The sequence below is a fragment of the Astatotilapia calliptera genome, chromosome 3 (assembly GCF_964374335.1).
Source record: "Astatotilapia calliptera chromosome 3, fAstCal68.1, whole genome shotgun sequence".
Lineage (NCBI taxonomy): Eukaryota > Metazoa > Chordata > Actinopteri > Cichliformes > Cichlidae > Astatotilapia > Astatotilapia calliptera.
The window spans coordinates 57,858,155-57,879,495 of NC_137424.1; the positions used below are offsets into that span (position 1 = coordinate 57,858,155).

General features: G+C 42.4%; 1 protein-coding gene and 1 pseudogene across 2 annotated transcripts; both read right to left on the reverse strand.

The window, feature by feature from the left end:
* Positions 1-9,636: 9,636 nt before the first annotated feature.
* LOC145423392 (tripartite motif-containing protein 16-like) lies at positions 9,637-10,402 on the reverse strand (annotated as a pseudogene).
* A 273-nt stretch (positions 10,403-10,675) lies between these two features.
* Positions 10,676-21,138, reverse strand: LOC113017282 (uncharacterized). 2 transcript variants are annotated; one of them, XM_026160456.2, is made up of 4 exons: positions 20,967-21,138; positions 18,110-18,532; positions 17,764-18,011; positions 10,676-12,143 (listed from the first exon to the last, which is right to left on the reverse strand). In XM_026160456.2, the coding sequence occupies exons 1-4, from the start codon at positions 21,022-21,024 to the stop codon at positions 11,976-11,978; spliced, it is 897 nt and encodes a 298-aa protein (XP_026016241.2). In that variant the 5' UTR covers positions 21,025-21,138; the 3' UTR covers positions 10,676-11,975. The 2 variants fall into 2 exon arrangements, with proteins under 2 accessions (XP_026016241.2, XP_080154766.1); XM_080298640.1 differs by having other exon boundaries at positions 17,760-18,011; positions 20,967-21,134.
* Between the last annotated feature and the right edge of the window lie 203 nt (positions 21,139-21,341).

A 21,341-nucleotide genomic window follows, 5' to 3' on the forward strand; every position in this document is an offset into this window, starting at 1 on the left:
CAAAGACAAATCAAGGACGCGGTTCAAAAGTCCATAAATTATAATGACGACCAGCCTGAACTTTTCAGTGTCTGAATGTCAGGTCATGCTGTGGAGTTTCATCTGGTGGAGACGATGTTGTTATTGTTGCAGGTTTTCTGTATAAATTCCACACAGGCGAGTCATAAAAATGTCATTTATATCAACATGGTTAAACAGTACAAGTGCATTTTTCCTTTACAACGGTGTCCTGCATGTTGAAGAAGAATCATGAGTGAAGCACAATTTAAAGTCTTTCACTCATCACACGTCATTTTGAGTTGACAGCTGGTTGCTATAATGAGAGGCCGAGGCTCTGTTTGAACAGGACATCGTATAGCTTACATTAACACACATCCTAACAGAGTTTGTTTTGCATATTTCAGAGAAAAAACAACACAGAGAAAAAACATGTTGACATAAAGCCACAGCCACATGCTGGTCAGGCTTCACTCAACAGTACACAGCTACTCCTCACACTGGAAACAAAACGAGCACCTGGTGCTTATTTTACAATTTTATCTGTCTGTAGGAGCTTAATTTATACCACTGTTTTACATAAACTATAAACTGGTAGAACGAACATGTTTTTTTAAACATCGGTTGGACAGATGGACAAACAGAAGCAGAGCAGAGCATTTGTTTGGGTAGAAGTGGAGGGCAAATGCCGTTTTGTTCATGCTTTGCCTGAAAAGTCTGCAGAGGTTTTAGTGTCTCATGAAGAATGTAAAGTTTTTCTTCACCTCATTATCTCTGTAAATAAATAGACAGTTTAAAAATGTCAGAGTTCTCACTGAAGTTAACAAACAGTCCTTCAGTTTCAGTCAATGCAGGAGGATAATGATCCTAAACATACAGATAAGGCAGCCACTGACATGATGCTTATGTTGCATTTAAGTTTAAGTTTTCAGGTTGTTTTCAAACACACATTACTGTGTATCATGTGTCAGCAGGCATGTGTTAACAGGGACTATAAGACACTTTAGTGGCTTTAATGCATATTTATATGTTCAACACAGTCAGGTGCAAAGGTTCTTTAGACTAAAAAGAGGGAGGAGATGTGCTTCCAAGATTTATTATCCAGACAGGGAAAGCAACTTCACATTCAACCATACAGGGACGAGGAGTTCAGGACTGAGGCTTACCAGCAGGTGAGAATGGTCGACACAAGGGGAAGGCAGATCCATCAAATAAATAAATAAATAAGTAAAAATAGGTCAACAGTAACACTGTTTCGTCTTCCGTGGACTCTGTATCTCCTGAATCAGAAAACTCCGCTACTGTGTGTTTGAACTCTAAAGACATTATTCAGAGTGACACCTCGCTGTCAAGTTGAAACTGTCTTTGGCACCATTAACCTAGTTTGCCCAGTGACTGTTACTGCTCCTGAGCTCCGCTCTGCACTTCCAGTTCCTGTTCCCAGGGCAGCTCGGGCCCAGCTTCCCCTTGCACCCTTACAGTGCTAACAGAGACACTGACTCCTGCACCCGTTTCAGTTCCCTGGGTGGGAGCAGCAGTTTCTAGCTCTATTACTTGTTCAGGCTTTAGCTCTGTTTCCAGGTCCCTCTCCAGCCCAGCCCTGTTCACTTGCTGCCATCCTCTGCTGAAAGCTCTGGTGAGCTCATTCAGTCAGCTGAGGACTGCATCTTTCTGACAAAGCTCAGACAGACTGTTAGCACTGTACGTGTCCTGTGCAGCTACAGTTAGCTTCACCTCAGCCGGACTTTTCTGCACCTGCTGGCTCTGCATTCGACTCTGCTGGGGGTTCAGGAGAACTGCTCCGGCACCTCCTCGTCTCCGCTGGCGGCTCTGGTGAGCCCGTTCATCCACCACCTGCTCAACCATCTGCTCCATCGCCTGCGGCTGCCACGTTGCCATCTGGTCCAGTCTCGTTGGCTGTGGTTACCACACCATCGTCTGGTTCTGCACCCACCAAGCCTCCACCAGTACGCCCGGTGCCCGAGAATCATCGCCCACTTCCAGAAAACAACATGGATGTGCAGTTTTTCACTAAAACATGTTTTTATCTCAGATGTAAATTTATCCAGTGAATCGTTAAACTGTCAAAAATTAGCTTGTTTGTCTTTTGTGACATAAACACTCAGTGTTCACAACACTCATGTGTGGAAATGTGCTGATAATGTGTGTTGGGAGCAGATAACAAGTTAAGACAGCCAGCAAATGTGTGCCCTCGATAGTTGTTGTTTTAACAATGCTGGTTAATTCTGTCGTGTTCATGTTGATTCTTAGTAGCCGTGTGTGGTCAGTGTGGTTTGTGCTCGGCTGCAGGGGAGGAGTGGAGCAGTGGGTTCAGGGTGTGGTGTCAGGGAATACTGGTTGTTACACCCAGCAAGCATCATCTAAACACACCTTCCCTCCTTTAAACAGCGAAACAAATGAGATTCATGGTACGATCCAGAGGATTTCTGAAACAGGTTTCCAGCCTTACATTTCCAGTTTGAATTAACGACACATTAGTGAATGCTCTTTATCAGCTTCCAGGCTCAAGCTGAATAAAGTGCACTTTGTTCTGCGTAACGCAAATGATGATGTGGTGCACAATTCCCTGGATCACAGCAAGTCTGTTGCACAAGAGGAGAAACTGCTGATGTGGGAAGCATAAAACAGGCGCGCACTGCTGAGTGTTTTTGTGTGATGGGGATGAAATAAGATGTGTTAACACTCACAGTCTGACCACTTGTGTCTCATAGCAATTGTGGAAAACACATGACATAAATGATATCATGACCCTGCTCACTTGGTGGGTTTGGGCAGTTTGAATAACCCTCTCAAAGCTGCAGGGGAATAAGCAGGTGTAATGTTGTCACTACTGGAGGTGAAACATTGTCATTGTTTAAAGAGGGAGGATACTTACACACTTCATAAACCAGCAAGAAGACTTTTTCCCAGAAACAGAGTTTTGATTAGTGGAATCGACAAACAGTTTGAGGCTGATTTGGCTGATATGGGTGAATATTGTGCAGATAATGATAATGTGAGACACTTACTGACATGTACAGATGGATTTTCTAAGTATGCATGCAGGTGTCTTCAAACCAAGGCAGCAGCATCTGTTGCATCTGCTTTTGAGGATGAGTGAAGGATGTGTACCTGTTAAACTTCCAACAGATGAAGGCGAGGAGTTTAATAATAAACATTTGCATCAGCTGATGGTTCAGTTTAACATCACACATTTCTCTGCATAAAGCCAGATTGAACCAAGTGTTGTGGAGCATTTTAACAGAAGCTTTAAGGGCCGTATGTGAAAATACTTCACATCTGTTAACTTATGAAGACATGTAAACGTGGTCCAGGACCTTGTGCTGTCAAGGCCAAGTGCTGCAGAGAGGGGGTTTCTCCAGGTGTGTGGTGGAGTGAGGAGAAGAACAACATGTCTAACCTTTCCTTTCCTTTTTCAGAGCAGAGGTGCAGACAGGAGGGCAGGCGGGTGAGTTTTCAGACTTACTCCAGGAAGCTGAGAGGAAGAGCAGCAGCAGCGAGCAGGTAAGTTTCCAGCAGGCAGTGAACAGACAAAGAGGACCAGCATCATCTAAGCATCATGAGCTTCAAATTCATCTCTGCTACACTTGATGTAACCAAACTGAGCATGAAGCCACAGCCACTGTGCAGCAGTCACACACTGTTCTGTTAAATCCATCACAGTGCAGCAAACTAACCTGTTTATCCTGCACTAACCTGCAACTTTCAAATAAACCAGTGAGTCTGAAAGGAACTTTTAAAGAACACCGATCACATGACCTGTTTAATTTTGCCTCATTTATTTTCTGGTGAGAAACGCCCCCTGTTGGCTAATGCTCAACTTATCTGTGAGCTCTGATGAAATGAAAATCTGTTACACTGATATTTAGTTTTTATCTTGCAGGTCAGTGAGTGAAATGCACCGGGTAAAATCAACAGGAAATACTTCACATGTTCTTCCAGGTTCGTAGAGACAGCTGCCAGAGACGGAGAAACACAAGGACGGGTACAGATAAACTCAGCCTGCAAACATCTAAACATGTTACTGGAGTAACACAACAACACACTTCACTCTGATGTCAACAGACAATTTTACATCTTGTAGCTGAAAGTGTGCACAGAACAATGATCATGATTTGGATCATAGACGAACATTAACTCTTTTTTTTTTTTTTTTTTTTTTGTCCCGTTTGGATCTATAGCCATCAGAATTGTTGTCTTGAGGCCAAGAAAGATGCCAAGCGGATTTATTTTACCAAGTGGATCATCATGGCCTTGCCATATTGGTCCATTTGATTGACCTTTATTATAATTATGAATTTATTTTATTTTCAGTTGCAAACGGGACAGACATAACTGTGGGATAGGACAGGGGGGAAGAATGAAAGAAAGAGGGGGAGAGAAAGAAAGAAAACCAAAGGGGAGAAGAGACGGTGAGAAGGGGGGAAAGAGAGAAAAAAACAAAAAACTCCTGGGTCACCTGTATGGAGAAAAAAAAACAGAGGAGAAAGCAAACAACAAAGAGCAACATAATAAGAAAAAAAAAGCACCATCACAATAAACTAGCTAGTCATAGATATCAATAGTTACTAAATAATAAACGATATTGTGCAGCACGCAAGATAGACAACGCACAATGTGCTTTGAGGCAGCAGCCAAGAAAGCTTTAGTCCGCGTCTGTGAATACCCATGTGTACACCTGTGTGCATACCTGTGTGGATCAGCATGCTTGCATTCTAAAGGTTTCTCCATGTAATGATCTGCTAGGGAGTGTGGGGGGGCCACAGCCCTGTCCTCTATGGTATCAAGCAGGTATGGAGGAGATCAAAACTCCAGACATCCAGAGGCCCCCAGAACACAAGAGACCAAGGAAGACCAACAGAGGGGCAGCCGCGCCACTGTCCCAGTGTCTTTTTTGCATCTCATCCGTAAATACTCTGCATACTTTGTCACGTGTTTCATTTTATTTTGAAAAGTCTCAACAGGATCTTGAGCTTTATTGTGAAAGGTTTATGTGAAAAATAAACAAGCGGACATGCGAAGGTTTTACTAGTGATGGGATTTCCGGCTCTTTTTAGAGAACCGGCTCTTTCGGCTCCCAACCGGCTCTTCAGGTTGTTTTGCACAAAAGGAATTACTAATGTAAAAAAAAAAAGTGTTTTTATTTATATATGTTTATATATAAATACATATGGTGGCCCCTAGAGACAAAGCACGTACAAACTTCAAAAAGCACGTACAAACTCCAAAACACATTTCTAGCGTTAACAGAACTTCCAAAACAGCTACCTAGATCACTTAAATTACACAATTGAAAGCATATGTGTATTGTTTGTGTATTTATACACAAGCACTCATATATATTCAAATGATTCAAAAAAAAATTTCATTTACCTGCTACTACCACACACCAAATCCAGTCATTGGTACTTCCTGGCTTGTGTAGCCACTAGATAATAATAGATAATAACAATGTGCCTAGCATTCTGGAGCACTTCTGTTTGGTTTTGTACGTGCTTCGGAGTTTGTACATGCCGTAAATATACTTTAAATATACTTTTATTTATTCTGATTCTGTTTTGTTCTGTTTTAACTGTATTAGGCACAGGCGTATAGATGAGTTTGTTCTGAAAAAAGGGCTGATGCACCTCTCAAATGGCTGAAGTCATGACAGGGAGAATGTTTAGTATGGTTATCAGCTGCAGCTGGAAACATCATGTAAAAGGATAAGATTACTGATTACTAAGTTACTGAAATAATCGCTGACTAATCAAAGGAATATTGGCAGATTAGTCAACTGCTGATATAATCTTTAGTTGCAGACCTAACCTCCACCTCTCTCAGTCTCCCCATAATTCTTGATGGCTGTACACCCATATACAAGGAAATCCCACTGTGGTTTCAACCATATTTTATAAAATATATCTCACGAAGCTTGTCCAACAAATTTGAGATGTTTGTTTATTTTTGTTTACCACTGGCTACAAGGTTTCTTGGTTTGCACGTTAAAAAGGCAAATATCACGAAGATCCACCAGACATGACTAAAAATGGGAGTTTCTCCCTTTAACGTTTCTTCCACTGTTTCACCATGTAGTCCTTTAACATTTCTCAGCTGATTTCACAATAATCATTTTCCTGTCTGTGCTGAGCTCTTTATCCCTTCGACCATAAACAATATGAATTATTTCTTGCTCACAGTCAGAAGATCTTCCTGTATCACCATTTTGCCAGTTTCCACCACATCTGTTGTTATTGTCTGTGCTCTCTGACTCGGGTTCAACCTGCTGCTTGGACACTTTCCCCACACTACACCTCCCTTACACTTATTTAATTCAGTCCTGTGTACCTTGATGAACCACATCCCTACAAGTGCTCATCAGAGATCCGTATCTCAGTATTTTAGCACTCTTCATCTCCCTACAGGCATATTTATCGCTGTTGTAGCTGAATCTGGTTCCACTCACCGAACGACGACCGTCTGGAGACGATTTTATGATCACTTTAAATCCGTCCTCGTGTGTCGTTGTCACGGTTACACTGCGCTCACTGTCCGTTTCCTCCACATTACAGGTTTACTTTCGCTTTTGCTGTTTTCGCCTATTTTTCCACCTTATTTCCGCTCTGTCATGAACATCTTCATCTCTCCCGCCATCTACTTCCTTTCATTACACTTCCTGATACGTCACTTTCTGTCCTCTCTTCTCTCTCTGCTGTGGTTTGATCGAAAATGTGACGTCATTCACGGGTAAAAGTGCAAAGGATTGTGGGTACGAGTGGCAAGCGATACTAGCGCACGGAGGCTTTCACATGAAAACAGTCACACAGCCATAAAAAGAAACACAAAGAATGGCAAGAAGCTTTTGTATTATTAACTGCAATAGCCGGTCGCATGACAGCCTCGGAAAGCCGACGGGTAAAGAGATCGTTTTTTATCGGATTACGTCGTTGAAGAGAAATTGTTTAAGCCATGTTTCCGAAGTAAGAAAAAAGACAAATAGATTGCGTTGGCCTGTACAGGAGATAAAGGAAAAAATTAACAACAGCTGTGAAATGGAATAGTCCAAATCACCAAAGTAAACTGGACCTGGGCTTGTTGCAGGGATCTGAAGTTACTAAACATTTTGTGAGTGTACGCACTAAAACTTAGGACCATATAATAAATAATAAATATGTGGGTGATGAAAGTCGGGCAGCACGCTAACGTCCTTACTCCACTCTGTATGCTCGTATGGGTCTGACCCTTTCAATTCTTTGATTTTTTCCTCGTACTTTTTTTTTTGCCTTTTCGTCAAGTCTGTCTTCATACGGACCTGCCGAGTTCTCCGTTGTTTTGTACATAACTGTTTTGGGGCCAAATAAAATGCAAGTAGGGATTAAAACCGCAGAATTAATGATTACCGGTGCTGGAAATGCTTGCGCTTGATGCAGTGTTTTGATTTTGTTGCCACTCGTACCCACAATGCAATGCGCGAAAGTCACGTGGTCTGTCAATCTCTATTAAAAAAAAAAATCTAGCACGACTGACTGGGCTGAACAGGTAGTTGTTGTTGTTTTTTTTAAAATATAATTTATTTTTTTTGTAATGTGATTTATTCTTCTCAAGTTATTTCTACTTCAGTGCAAATAAAGGACTGTTAGAGTGTGTGCTGTGTGTTTTTCTGAAGCATGACAATCCTTTCCAACAACTATTTCCAGCTGTTTGTCACCTCTCTGCACTTTAGTCTTTCTTCCTGTTATGTCTGTGTTTGTCCACCAGGTGTCTCCGTCGGTTCACTTTCTCTGGGTGACACCTTTCCTTCCGTCCCTCTGCTCACTTTAATATTTGCTTTAAGTTCAGTTGTATGTAATCATTTTCTTACATTCAAAGTTAAATTGAATTTAATTGAATTGAAATTGAAAGAATTTATTGTCATTATACCCAGTATAACGAGATTAAAAACAGCTCCATAAAAGTGTGTATGTACTTAGCAAATTATAAAAAAAATCCATGCAATACTATAACTATACAAATAATATAAATACACAGTACAGGAGTGACATAGACTGACAGCCAGAGAATGACGGCACAGACAGTTTCAGCACCGACAATTTAAGCACAGACATGAGTTCAAGTCTCCCAGGAGCAATGGAATGAGCATAAACAGTAGGGGTAGTTTATGTCTAGAGGAAATGGGATCAGTGGTCAGTGCAGATATTTCACTACATATGTCAGCAGGCTCTCGATGGTGGAGCTGTAGAAGGTCACCAGCAGCTGGGTGTTTAGTTATTCCTTCCCGAGCACCCTTAGGAAGTGTAGCCGCTGCTGGGCCTTCTTGACTAGTGCCGTGGTGTTGACTGACCAGCAGAGGTCTGCGGAGATGTGGACGCAGAGACATTTGATGGACTCCACTCGGTCTACACATTCACTGCAGGGGGACAGTGCTGTTCTGCCTGAAGTCGAGGTGATGTTAAGTCTAAGGTTGTTTAATGCACACCATTCCCCCAGTTTCATGGCCTCATCTCTGTAGGCCGCCTAATTTTCCCCCTGTAATCAGCCCCACCACTGTTGTGTCATCGGCAATTTGACTATGATGTTCTCTGGGTGGGCGGGGCTGCAGTCAGATGTGTAGAGGGAGTAGATCAGTGGGCTTAGTACGCAGCCCTGGGGAGAGCTGGTGCTGAGAGCGTGAGGGGAAGAGTAGTAGGGGCCTAGTTTCACCCTCTGGGGTCTGTTGACCAGAAGATCCCTTATCCAAGAGCAAGTGGATGGCGGGAGCCGCAGGTTGGCTAACTTGGGGATTAAAATGTCCAGTATTATTGTGTTAAAGGGTGAGTTGAAGTCAACAAAGAGCATTCTGACATAGCTCCCCTGTTTCTCCAGGTGACTCAGTGCTGTATGGAGAGCAAAGGCTATGGCGTCTTTGGTGGATCAGCTCAGCCTGAGCTTCCTGCTAATAAAAACTAAGTGCAAAAGCACCAAAGAGGAAAAGTGCTTCACTTATTCATTAAAACATGGTCGAAGTCTGAATGAAGCATCAATAATTTCAGGAATTCTTATATTTTTATAACTGTATTTCTTTTTAATACAGTTTATTTTACAAAATCAGAATTAAGTCACTTACAGCATGTAATGCAACTCCATCCATTCATTTGCCTGAATGAGTGGCTGCTGAAGTATAGAGACCTGTATCATTTAGTTTTTATATTTAGATATATAAATGATCAAGTCATCAAAAGTTTAATTTAAAAAATGACATTAAATCACATTACTCTAGATATAATAATGTGTTATTAGTATGAACATTAAATAATAGTTTAAAAAAATTTTCATTATATTTTCAAAATCGTCAAGGAATCAAAATTGTGTTTTAAAAGTTCAAACTTCAAAGACTGTAAATTTATGATAGAGAAAATCAATATTTAATATTGTTCAGATTTCTGAGACAGGAACCAGTTTTTCCTTCATGTAAGTACAGTTTGAATCAGTGCAATATTTTTTTCACACATCAATGGACCACTGAACTTATCAGCTTTTAAAATGTAAAGCCTCATTTAGAAACTACACATGATTTGGAAAACTACTGAATGAGTCAAGTTGTATGTAGTGCTTTGTGTTATCAAGTAGAGCAGAAAAGTGTTCTATAACAGCCAAACTATTTGCATATAAATGTCAGAGAACGAGTCTATTTGACTTTAATCAGCTCTGCAGTGGCTCCATAATCTAAAAGCCAAAGTCCAGCATAGAGCGGCTGAGTGAATGTGGTCTGGACTCTGTGGAGGAGAGTCATGGTTTCAGAGACGCTGTAGAAAGACAGAATACCTGCTCTGTGATCCAGGTACACTCCTACTCTGGAGGACCGAGGACCTGAGAGGACAGTTTGGACATTGTTGTGCAGAAATATATAACTGTTTGTGACACAACGTAATGCCCAAGATTTGTTATTATATCCAAATAGACTTTCATATAGGCTCCCTGCTCTGGAGATATTGTTGTATGCAACTGCTACTTCAACTGCTCTCCCTCTTCACTTCACCTCCCAGTAACAACGTCCAGTCAGACTCTCTCTACTCAGGACCTGACATATTTTACTGAATCTGTCTGGATGATCAGAATAAGACTGTTGTTGTTCCATAAATGTTACTTTTCTGTTCCCCTCAGATAATAACAGACGTGTGTTTGCTGTGTTTGGATCCAGTGTGATTTCACTTGAATATTTTAAGAATCCAGCTCTGGTCTTTGGCTCTGCTGGTGACAGTAAAACATCCACTTCAGTGACTGTCAGTGAGATGTTTGTCCATTCCTCTCTCAGAATGTCCTGTAGTTTATCTCTGGTCTCTGACACAGCTGCTGTCACATCCTCAAAGTAGCTCAGAGGACGAATATTGATGCTGGATGAGTGTGTAGACTCACGTGTAGACTTTTTTCAACAAAGTAACTGTATTCTCAATATCATCTTTTTAAACAGTAACTGTAACGGAATACAGTTACTCATATTCTGTATTTTAAATACGTGACGGTGTTACATGTATTCCGTTACTCCCCAACACTGTCAAAAAGTCCACTGCTTTCTCACCTAAGCATCTCCATTCCTCCACAGATGTGTCATGCCAAAAAGACAAAGCAGAACCCTCTGTCATGCTGCTTACACAGAGATTATATTAGAGATTACACCTCAGGAAAAAAAACACTCAAAAGATTTTGAATAAAATCTTTATTTGAACCATAATTCAATTCGATTTTGATTTATAGAGCGCCAAAATACAAGGTAGACCCTGCAATAATACTTTAAGAACACATAATAAATAAAATAACTAAACAATGAACCAACAGGCCACGAGCATGCAGAATGTTAACCTTCATGAAATGTAAGACCAGAGTTTGCCTGATACAATTATAGGAATGAGGGGGAAAGGCCTAATAAATAATGGTGAGAGTTCTTCACTATTCTGCAATACTGACTTTAAAATGGATCATCTTTTCATTCAAGCATTGCAGCGATTAATTTCTGCTCAGTGTGAGCTCACACACAGCTGTCCCACATTTTGAAAGTCTGAAAGTTTAACGTGTGTGAATTCTCATGTGCTTCTTTAAGCTGGTCCTCTGAATGAATATTTTCCCACAAATGTTGCAACCATGCGGTTTGTCACCTGTGTGAATTCGTACATGACGGGCCATATCCGATTTCTGACTGAATCTTTTCCCACATGTGCTACAAGGATACGGTTTCTCGCCTGTGTGAAATCGCATGTGTTTTATCACTCCCGAGATGTCAGAAAATCTTTTTCCACAGATACTACAACAACGTGGCTTCTCACCTGTGTGAATTCTTATATGTGTTCTCAATGATGATTTCTCAGTAAACTGTTTTCCACAAGTACTACAGGAATACGGCTTCTCACCGGTGTGAACTCTTATATGAGTTTTCAATGTTGAGTTCAGACGGAATTCTCTCCCACAAGTGCCACATGAATACGGCTTCTCGCCTGTGTGTGTTCTTACATGACGTTCCAAATCTGATTTGTGAATGAATTTTTTCCCACAGGTGATACAAGCATATGGCCTCTCACCAGTGTGAAGTCTTGTGTGGGTTTTCAATGTTGAGTTCAGACTGAAACTCTTCCCACATGTACTGCAAGAATATGGTTTCTCCCCTGTGTGAATTCGCAGATGTGTCGTCAGGTGGTTTTTTTTGCGAAAAGTTTTTCCACAGGTGTCACACTTTAAAGACTTTTTTATTATGTCAGTTTTACTTTGACTCCCTGACACAGCAGTGTTGTCTGCTCTCTTATTGTAACTTCTCTTTCTGTAATGTCTCCTCTCCTTTAGCTCTGCATTTTTAGTAGATATTGAGTCCACATGCTGGCTTTCTTCCTGATCCCGGCTCTCTTCTTCAGGTGAGCTGTGAAAAAGGAGTTGCTTACTGTTTGGTTCTGGTTCCCTGTGGTCACTTTCCTCATAAGTCGGAGTCACCATGAATGAAGTATCAGCCTCCTGCTTCAGTCCAAGCTGCTCTCCCTCCTGCCTGCTGCACACTTCCTCCTGTTCCTCTTTAATCTGTGGAAGCTCTGGGTCCTCCCGGCCCAGACTGTAGTTCCTCTCCTGATTAAAGACCTGCTGGGTTGTGAGAACCTCCTCGTCCTTAAAGACATGCTGCTGGTGGAGGTCTGGAGAGACAAATGAATAAAATAAAAGACAACATATGTGAAATATAAATTACCGTCAATGTAGACAGCAACAGATATAGGATTTTTGAGGATTTATCACAGTTAATTGTTGTATTATCAGACACAGACTGGATGTAATTTCCAACTTGACCTCATTCAGCTGCAGACTGATATCAGACTGACTCAGACTTATGGCACTATTTACGGGAGGTTTTAGTGACAGTGTTGGTGTGCTCATTTTGCAGAACAAAATTCAGTTAGCGTTGACTTATTGAATAAAACAAGCTGACAAAATTTAACTCCAAGGGCCATAATTTGCAGCTGAAAAAAGATGACAAATCACAATATACTCAGTATACTCAGTATATTGCAAAATGCTAAATATCCCTATATCAAATCATGAGTGTCGTATTGTGATAGTATCATATTTTGGGGTGTCTGGTGATTCCCACCTCCCACCATTTTTTACTCTGAAAAACGTTGGATGTTAATTTGATGTCTTCATTGACAGGAGACCAAAGCCACTTAGAAATTTGATTATTTGCCTCTGTTTCATTAGTCAATAATCTTAGCAATTGCTAGTAAATAACAGTTAGCTCATGTGGTCCATGAGGTCAGCAGTGCTTTACTCACACTATACAGACTGCAGGTAGAGCTTCCGCCACTGCCCGGGCCACTTTCTGCTTGGCCTATCGGTACCTATCAACTGCTTCCGAAGTCCCACAGGCTAACAATGCCCGACAGGACTCCTTCTTTAGCTTGGTGGCTCCCTTCACCTCTGGTGTCCACCATTTGGTTCGGGGGTTACCACAACAACACACACCTTGTGCCTTGTGGCCACAGCTCAGTGCAGTGGCTTCTGCAATGGATGTACTGCACATGATCCATTTGGACTCAATGTCCCCAGTCTCCCTCAGAATGCTGTTGAAGCTCTGCTGGACGTGTGCATTGAAGATCTCGCGGACCAGGGCCTCTATCAGGAATTCCCAGCGCACCCTCACTATACGTTTAGGTGTGCCAAGTTTGTCCAACATCCCCCGCCACCTGATCCAACTGACCACCAGGTGGTGATCAGTTGACAACTCAGCCCCTCTCTTCTTGTCTCCAGAACATATGACCTTAGGTCTGGTTATACGATAATAAAATTGATTATCGACCTGTGGCCTAAGGTGTCCTGGTGCCACGTATCTTTATAGACACCCTTATTCTTGAACATGGTGTTCATTATGGACAAACTGTGGTTTACATAAAAGTCCAATAACAAAACACAGCTCGGGTTCAGATCCAGGAGGCTGTTCCTTCCAGTCATACCCCTCCAGGTCTCACTGTTGTAGCCCACATAACTGTTGAAGTCTCCCAGGAGGACAACAGAGTCCCCAGGTGAACACCCTTAAGCACCCCACCCAGGAACTCCAAAAAGGCTGGGTATACTGAACCATCATTCAGCGCATAAGCACAGACAACAGTCAGGACTTGTTCCCCAAACCTGAAGGCGTAGGGAACAAACCGTCTTGTCCAACTGGAGAAACCCCAGTGTACAGGCAGCAAGCGGAGGGGATATTAGGATACCCACCCCAGTCTGCCGCCTCTCACCAAGGGCAACGCCAGACTGAGACAGAGTCCAGCCCCTCTCCAGCAGACAAGATCAAAAGCCAAAGCCGTGCACTGAGGTGAGTCCAACTATATCTACTCAGTACCTCTCAACCTAACATACTTAGGCTCCTGTCCCACTAGAGAGGTGACTTTCCATGTCCCAATCACTAGTTTTGGTAGTTGGGGATAGGTCCGCTAGGGCAGGGGTCGGCAACCTGCGGCTCCGGAGCCGCATGCGGCTCTTTAGTCCTTATACTGCAGCTCCATGTGGTTTGGAAAAAACGAATTGGAAGATTATTGTGATCTTGAAATATAAAACTAAAATTACCGTATTTTCACAACCATAAGGCGCACTTAAAAGTCTTAGATTTTCTTCAAAAAGTGCGGCTACCCTACCCTATAGCGCAGTGCGCCCTGTGTGTTGTAAGGAGGACGTAGTAGAGAACACCATGAGAACGCTAAAGGGTGAAGTGTGTGCGTTGACTTTATTGCACATACCTGTATAAAAGAACAGGTATGTGCGTTATGCAGGACATCGTTGTTTTAACAACCCTGAAAATGGCAAAGAGACACGCTTACGAAGCACAGTTTAAACTGAAGGCCATCAGCTACGCGGAGGAACATGGAAATCGAGCAGCGGCGAGAGAATTTAAGATTAATGAATCGATGGTTCGCAAGTGGAGGAAGCTGGAAAACAAGCTCCAGCAGGTCAAGAAGACGCAGCTGAGTTTCCGCGGACATAAGGCGATCATCGAGCAAAGAACGAGCGGGAGAAGCGTTTCGACGGTCACCATTCGGCTAAAAGCAGTTTCACTTTCACTTTTTATGAAACGGTGCCATTTTTCCCTCCGGACCAGGACTACGGTAGCGCAGCAACTTCCAGCGGATTATAAGGAAAAGCTGGCCATCTTCCGCTCCTACTGCAGCAAACACATCGGCGACAAACACATCCAGCGATGGATGACCGATGGAGACCACAGTTTAACCAAGAGTGGAAACCAGCGCCGGGCGAGTTACGCCACAATTTGCCAATGGATTGTAGATGCTTGGGCTAACATGTCTGCTGGCACTGTTGTTCGAGCTTTCGCAAAAGCCGGCATCATTTCCGAGGAGCCGCACGGCACGGAAAGTGACTCTGACAGTGAAGAAAGTGAACCTGGCATGTTTGATGAAGATTTAGCGCAGCTGTTCAATTCAGACACAGAGGATGAGGACTTCGATGGGTTTGATTGATGATAAAAATGTGAGTACCAAACTTTGTTTTGCTCCTGCTTTATTTTTAAATACGCACACTTGTATGCTTGTGTGTTGTTGATGATGACGATTACTGGTAATAAAAATGTGAGTAAGGTACCGAACTCAGGTTTGCTCCCGCTTTATTTTTAAATACGCATACGGTACTTGTATGCGCCCTATGATCCAGTGCGCCTTATGTGTGTGTTAAATACAGTAATGGCACACATAACTGAGACTGCGCCTTTTAGCACAGTGCGTCTTATGGTCGTGAAAATACGGTATGTTATTATTTATCATCGCTCAAAATAAGTGTCACAAAATAAACCATACCCGCCGAAATACCGTGCATTTATCGAGACTTTCAACCCCAGGCAGGCCAAGTATGGATCTTTGGATCCACATACGAGCAGCTATTCTCCTCCATGAACTATGGTAACAACAAACCCTGCTCACGCCTCACAGACGACAGCTTACTAGCGACTTCGTACAGCCCCAGTCTGCAGACACTGTGCGCAGAGGATCGGGAGCAGAAGTCCCATTGTCAACATACCACAGCAGACCCGATGATGTTTGCATGAACATGCTTTTTTCTTTATTGACCACTTTTCACACATGGTTGCTGTACCCACACAGCCAACTGTAGTTTTGCAGCTCACAGCCCGACACACCAACACAACAGCAGAGAGAACACACACGGCAAATGCCGCTCAGGTGCGTCCGCCTCCCCTGCAGCGGCACTGCAGACCACGCCACACACATTAACCATGTAAAATAAATATTTATGCAGATAATTTGCAAAATATTTATTTTTCATTTTTTTTAGCAGCATAGTGCTTTTTTCCAATTATTTTTAAAAGTCAGGTCAAGGCTCCGCTACAGGCTGCGAAATCCCAAAGGTGATATAAGGATGACGGCTCACTACAGTTTTTGTTTGCTATATGAATAATTTAAGTTCAGCTTTTTAATTCATTTAAAAGAGACCTTCAACTGGGTGTCTTTCCTTTTTGTTATATTTTTTAAGAGTTCAAAATGTGTTCATTACATTAAAAAAATTAAATTTTCTCTGTAGCACTGCATGTATCTCATATGCAACACACTTTAGTTGTTTATACAAAGCATAAAGGTAAAAAACATTAACAGTGTTATCTTCATTTTAGATGTCAAAAAGTATTTACAGCTCCCAGTGTTTTCTTTTCCATGGAAACTGGGTCCAAACAGCTCTTTGGGTGTTAAAGGTTGATGACCCCTGAGCTAGGGCCTCCGCTACTGGCCACTGCCCAACACACACTGCACCCAACCCCTACAGTGCCTTCTGCGAGTGGTGGGCCTACAGGCTGTTCGATCCTTATACAATGGTTGCAGGAGCTTGGTCTGCATAGCCAGCAACAAGTCGGACTTGTTTGCAGTGTGTGATGGACTGCCAGGGCTGCCTGTTGTCACAGATTCTCTTTATAATTTTTATGGACAGAATTTCTAGGTGTAGCCAAGTGGTAGAAGGCTTTCACTTCGGTGGTCTCAGAATGCCATCGCCACTTTTCACAGATGATGTGGTTCTGTTGGCTTCATCTGGTGATGCCCTCCAGCTCGCACTGGAATGGTTCCATGGGCTGGACCAGGTGACCCTGAATCCTCCCTTAGTTATGCTGCAATAGACGTAGGCTGCCGGGGGATTCCCATGATGCATTGAGTTTTTCCTTTCCAGTCACCTTTCTCACTCACTATGTATTAACAGACCTCTCTGCATTGAATCATACTTGTTATTAACCTCTGTCTCTCTTCCACAGCATGTCTTTTATCCTGTCTTCCTTCTCTCACCCCAACCGGTCGCAGCAGATGGCCGCCCCTCCCTGAGCCTGGTTCTGCCGGAGGTTTCTTCCTGTTAAAAGGGAGTTTTTCCTTCCCACTGTCACCAAAGTGCTTGCTCATAGGGGATCATATGATTGTTGGGTTTTTCTCTGTATGTATTACTGTACGATCTACCTTACAATATAAAGCGCCCTGAGATAACTGTTGTTGTGATTTGGCGCTATATAAATAACACTGAATTGAATTGGAGTCTTGTTCACGAGTGATGGGAGAAGTGAATGGTAGATCAACAGACGGACTAGTGCTGTGAGTGCAGTGATGCAGACGCTGTACTGTTCCATCGCGAGTTGAGTGTAAAAGCAAAGCTGTCAACTTACCGATAGATCTACGTCCCTACCCTCACCTACAGTCATGAGCTGTAGGCCTCCGAGCTATGCCCGGAAGAACAAGATTGCAGATACAAGTGGCAGAAATGGGCTTCCTCCAAAGGGTGGCTTGCTTCTCCCTTAGAGATAAGATGAGGAGTTTGGCCATCCGGGAGGAGCTCAGAGTAGAGCCGCAGCTCCAACGAGCCAGTTGAGGTGGTTCAGGCATCTGACAGGGATGCTTCCTGGGCTCCTCCTGGGTGAGGTGCTCTGGGCATATCCCACAGGAGGAGGCCTCGGGACAGACCCAGGGCACACTGGAGGGATTATATCTCGCGGCTGGCCTAGAAACGCCTTGGTGTTCCCCTGGACAAGCTAGAGGAGGTGGCTGGGGAGAGAGAGGTCTGGGCTTCTCTGCTTAGACTGCTGCCTCATTGATCCGGCCCCGGATGAGCGGAAGAAGATGAATGGATGTAGAAAAAGATGCATTCATGCTGCTTATTGCAGTTTGACCTTTAATTCCTGTGCTTCTAAAACTAAATGTAACTTTGAGCTCTGGTTAGGATCCTACATTACTCATATTCATTGTTATTAAGTCCATCACAGTTTTACATACCTACTCTTTGCAACTTTATCACAGGTTTCCAGATGGTCTTTAGCAGTCTGAGTCGCTCTTCCCCAGTCCAGACGATAATGCCTTCAGCCTCCTGCTTCAGTCCAAGCTGATCTCCCTCCTGACTGCTGCAGAGCTCCTCCTGTTCCTCTTTAATCTGTGGAGGCTCTGGGTCCTCCTGGTCCAGACTGGAGTTCTTCTCTTGGTTAAAGACCTGCTGCCCATCCAGACCCTCCTCTTCCTCATGTTGGAGGTCTTGAGGAACAAAGAACCACAAAAGGGTTATTAATCTTATAATATAAAAACACACAAAAACTGTTTACCATGGGTCCTACAAGGATAGAGTTTCTCACCTGTGTGAACTCTCTGGTGTTTAGTAAAGTTATATTTTTCGTGAAAAGTTTTTCCACAGACGTCACATTGAAAAGACTTTCCCCTTGTGCCAGTTTGACTCAGACTCATTGACACAGCAGTGTTGTCTACTCTCTTATTGCAACTTCTCTTTCTGTAACGTCTCCTGTTCTTCAGCTCTACATTTCTAGTTGATCCTGAGTCCACATGTTGGCTTTCTTCACTTTCCTCATAAGCAGGCGTCACCATGAAAGTATCAGTCTCCTGTTTCAGTCCAAGCTGCTCTCCCTCCTGAATGCTGCAGAGCTCCTCCTGTTCCTCTTTAATCTGTGGAGGCTCTGGGTCCTCCTGGTCCACACTGGAGTTCATCTCCTGCTGCTCATCCAGACCATCCTCCTCCTCACAGTCATTTTGTTGTGGGAGGTCTTGAGGAACAAATAAAAAGAAGGAAATGATCATTACTGTGATTACACAAAACTATTTTTACAAAAGCATGTGTTAAAACCTGAAAATAGTTTTAGGTATTGGAGAGACGGCAACCACAGACTGCAATATGAGTGGTGTGCAGTGAGGTGTTGATCGTGTCAAATAAGGTGCTCCCTGGTGGCACACTCAGGTGCCATGAGATACTGCAGTAGTTTGGGGTATAATTTAAATGTATCAATGATGCAGAAATTTTCAGGTATTGATGATGCAGAAAATACATGAATTTTTTTCCATATTTGAAAAAGTCAAGTTCAAAGTTTCAGATCTTAAATGTGCAATTCTCAAAAACAACAGCAACAACAAACCTGATCAGACACTTAAACATGGAAAAAAAAAATGCTAACAAAAGAAAAGTGGCTAAAGCTAAAGTTTCCAGAACTCAGAGCCAACCATAAGCTAGCAGCCTCAGTGTAAGCAAAGCCTCAAAACAGTTAGGAGTGAAATTATAGAAACAAGGGGAAAAGAGAAAAGGCTGGATGTTGGATTTATACTGGTAATGACACCAGCATGTACCTGACATTTGTTTGTTCTGTAAATGTGCTACACCTACTTTTGTTTGCTAAGGAAGAATATGTCAGGTAAAGGTGGGTATACAGAAACTCATTTTCAGTTCATTATTTGTAACCTTTTCCAAAATTACAATTGTGGACTTTAATAATTTTGTGATGAAAACATGTTTTGTATTGAAGAAAAGTTTACTTTTGTTTGTAAATGCTGTCAATCAAAGCTCTTAGAAAGAAATTCAAACTTAGCAAAAGTCTGAAAACTTGGAAATCAGAATGGGCCACAAGTTATAGACTATGTAGGCTGTAGAAACACAGACACACAGAAGACATTACAAAATTTAACCAAACCTATTATTAGACAACACTACAGTAATGAAAGCAGTATTATTGTGATTATGTACACAGCGTTGTATCTTTGCAGTTTTAAATTTCTTTGCATTTTGCTTTTTTTTTTTGTCATTTATCTTTTAGCTGAACCACTTCATTCAAGACTTAAAACTCTTTCTAAGGATTTTTCTGAAATGTCAGTGAAGAAAATGAATGGAAAATTATTTTCTTCACTTAAAGTGAGTCCTTAAAAAAGACTCACTGCCATTGTTGCTTTTGTCAGCTTATGTTAAGAAAGCCTTTCTATTGAAACTATCATTTGCATTATTAAACAAATATACGAGTTGTGTTGGGGCTCACTTGAATGGCACTCAGATATTTTTTTGTTTTTCTTAAACAGATTGTACTTATATAGTGCTTTTCTAGAACAGGTCTCATTCACTCATGCACATTAATTTCTAAACCCAAACACTTCCTGAAATTCACACATTCACAATACAATGGATGCATCAGGGACAGCCCAGGATTCAGCACCATATCCAAGGATACCACATGCAGACTAGGGGAGCCGGGAATTAAACCACAAACCTTCCAGCTATGAGACAACAAGCTCTACAAGTGAAACCACAGTGGAAACAGAATATTCACTGCTTACTGCATTTCAGCTTATGTTACATGTGCACAACAACAAAACAAGCAAGAGTTACCTGCCTTCTTCAAATGGCCTATTAGTAACAAGGTAGCTGCTTCAACAACCCCCAAGACAGCAAAATATCATGTGTTTCATTTGCATCATATGCTTTCTGATATGGCACAGTGTAATTCCTGACCATCTTTAATGCTCTCAAAGCAAACAGTGCAGTAGAGCTCTTTCTCTATCTCAGCATGTAGTCATCACCTCTCACCTTTACCCAGCTTCAGCAGCTCTTTCCCAGTTCTATGGTACTGATCATCAGTTTATCCCTCTGTAGTACTTACTCCTTACTATTCCTGCACTTCCTGATTCACTAGCTGTGCCCCATCTGTTCTTCCTCTGACATTCTCTGCATTCATCAGCTCCTCATTCTTTTAATATTCTCATCACACTCTTTACTTATTTGTATTTCCATCTCTATCCTGACCCACCCTATCTTGTTGCACACCACTTCCAGCTCGATCACTCTGTTTAACCAGTCAATAAAACTCATTTTCTCTGCTAGCTTTTGCTGCAGATGTAAAGACATTAATTACAGCATTATTTGTAATGTGGAGAGCTTGTGTTCTGATGCTTTGGAAAGTCTGTCACTGTGTGTGTTCACTTTGAGGCTCTCATGGAGAATAAAGGGAATAAACAGTTGGTGTGTAAGAGTGTGTGTGCTCTTCCTCAACTATCACCGTTGGCTCCTCTGAATTCATCACCAAAGTGACAGCTTCCTGCTCTCAGCTAACATCAGCTTAGAGAAATCCTGGAGATGCTGATAATCTTTCAGATTTATCACCAATCAACCAAACATCAAAGAATCGGAGCTTAAAGAGAACAGAGTTAAAAACATGTCCATACCTATGATGTGTGAGTTTCTGTCGGGTTTCCGGTTGCTCTCCTCCTCATACTGGACCATCCTCTTCTTGATGCTCTGATCGGTACCTGCGTGATTTGTCGGTCCGTTGGTCCTGATTCATCACACATCAGCCATGTTTCTGGAGCCAACACTTCGCTCCTCCCCATAGTCCCCTGCTCTGCTGTGATTCGCTGTCGTGTGGTCACGTGACTCAGCAAACGCACGCAGATTCGTTGAGTCGAAGAGTTGTGTCATCTCCGGTTACACGACTGCACCTGCGTTTATTTATTTATTTTTCATGGATCCTCTTCTTTCTACAAATGAAGCCAAGTATTTTTCTCCTCCCGGTGTCAGTGGGATAACCGTACATGTACACT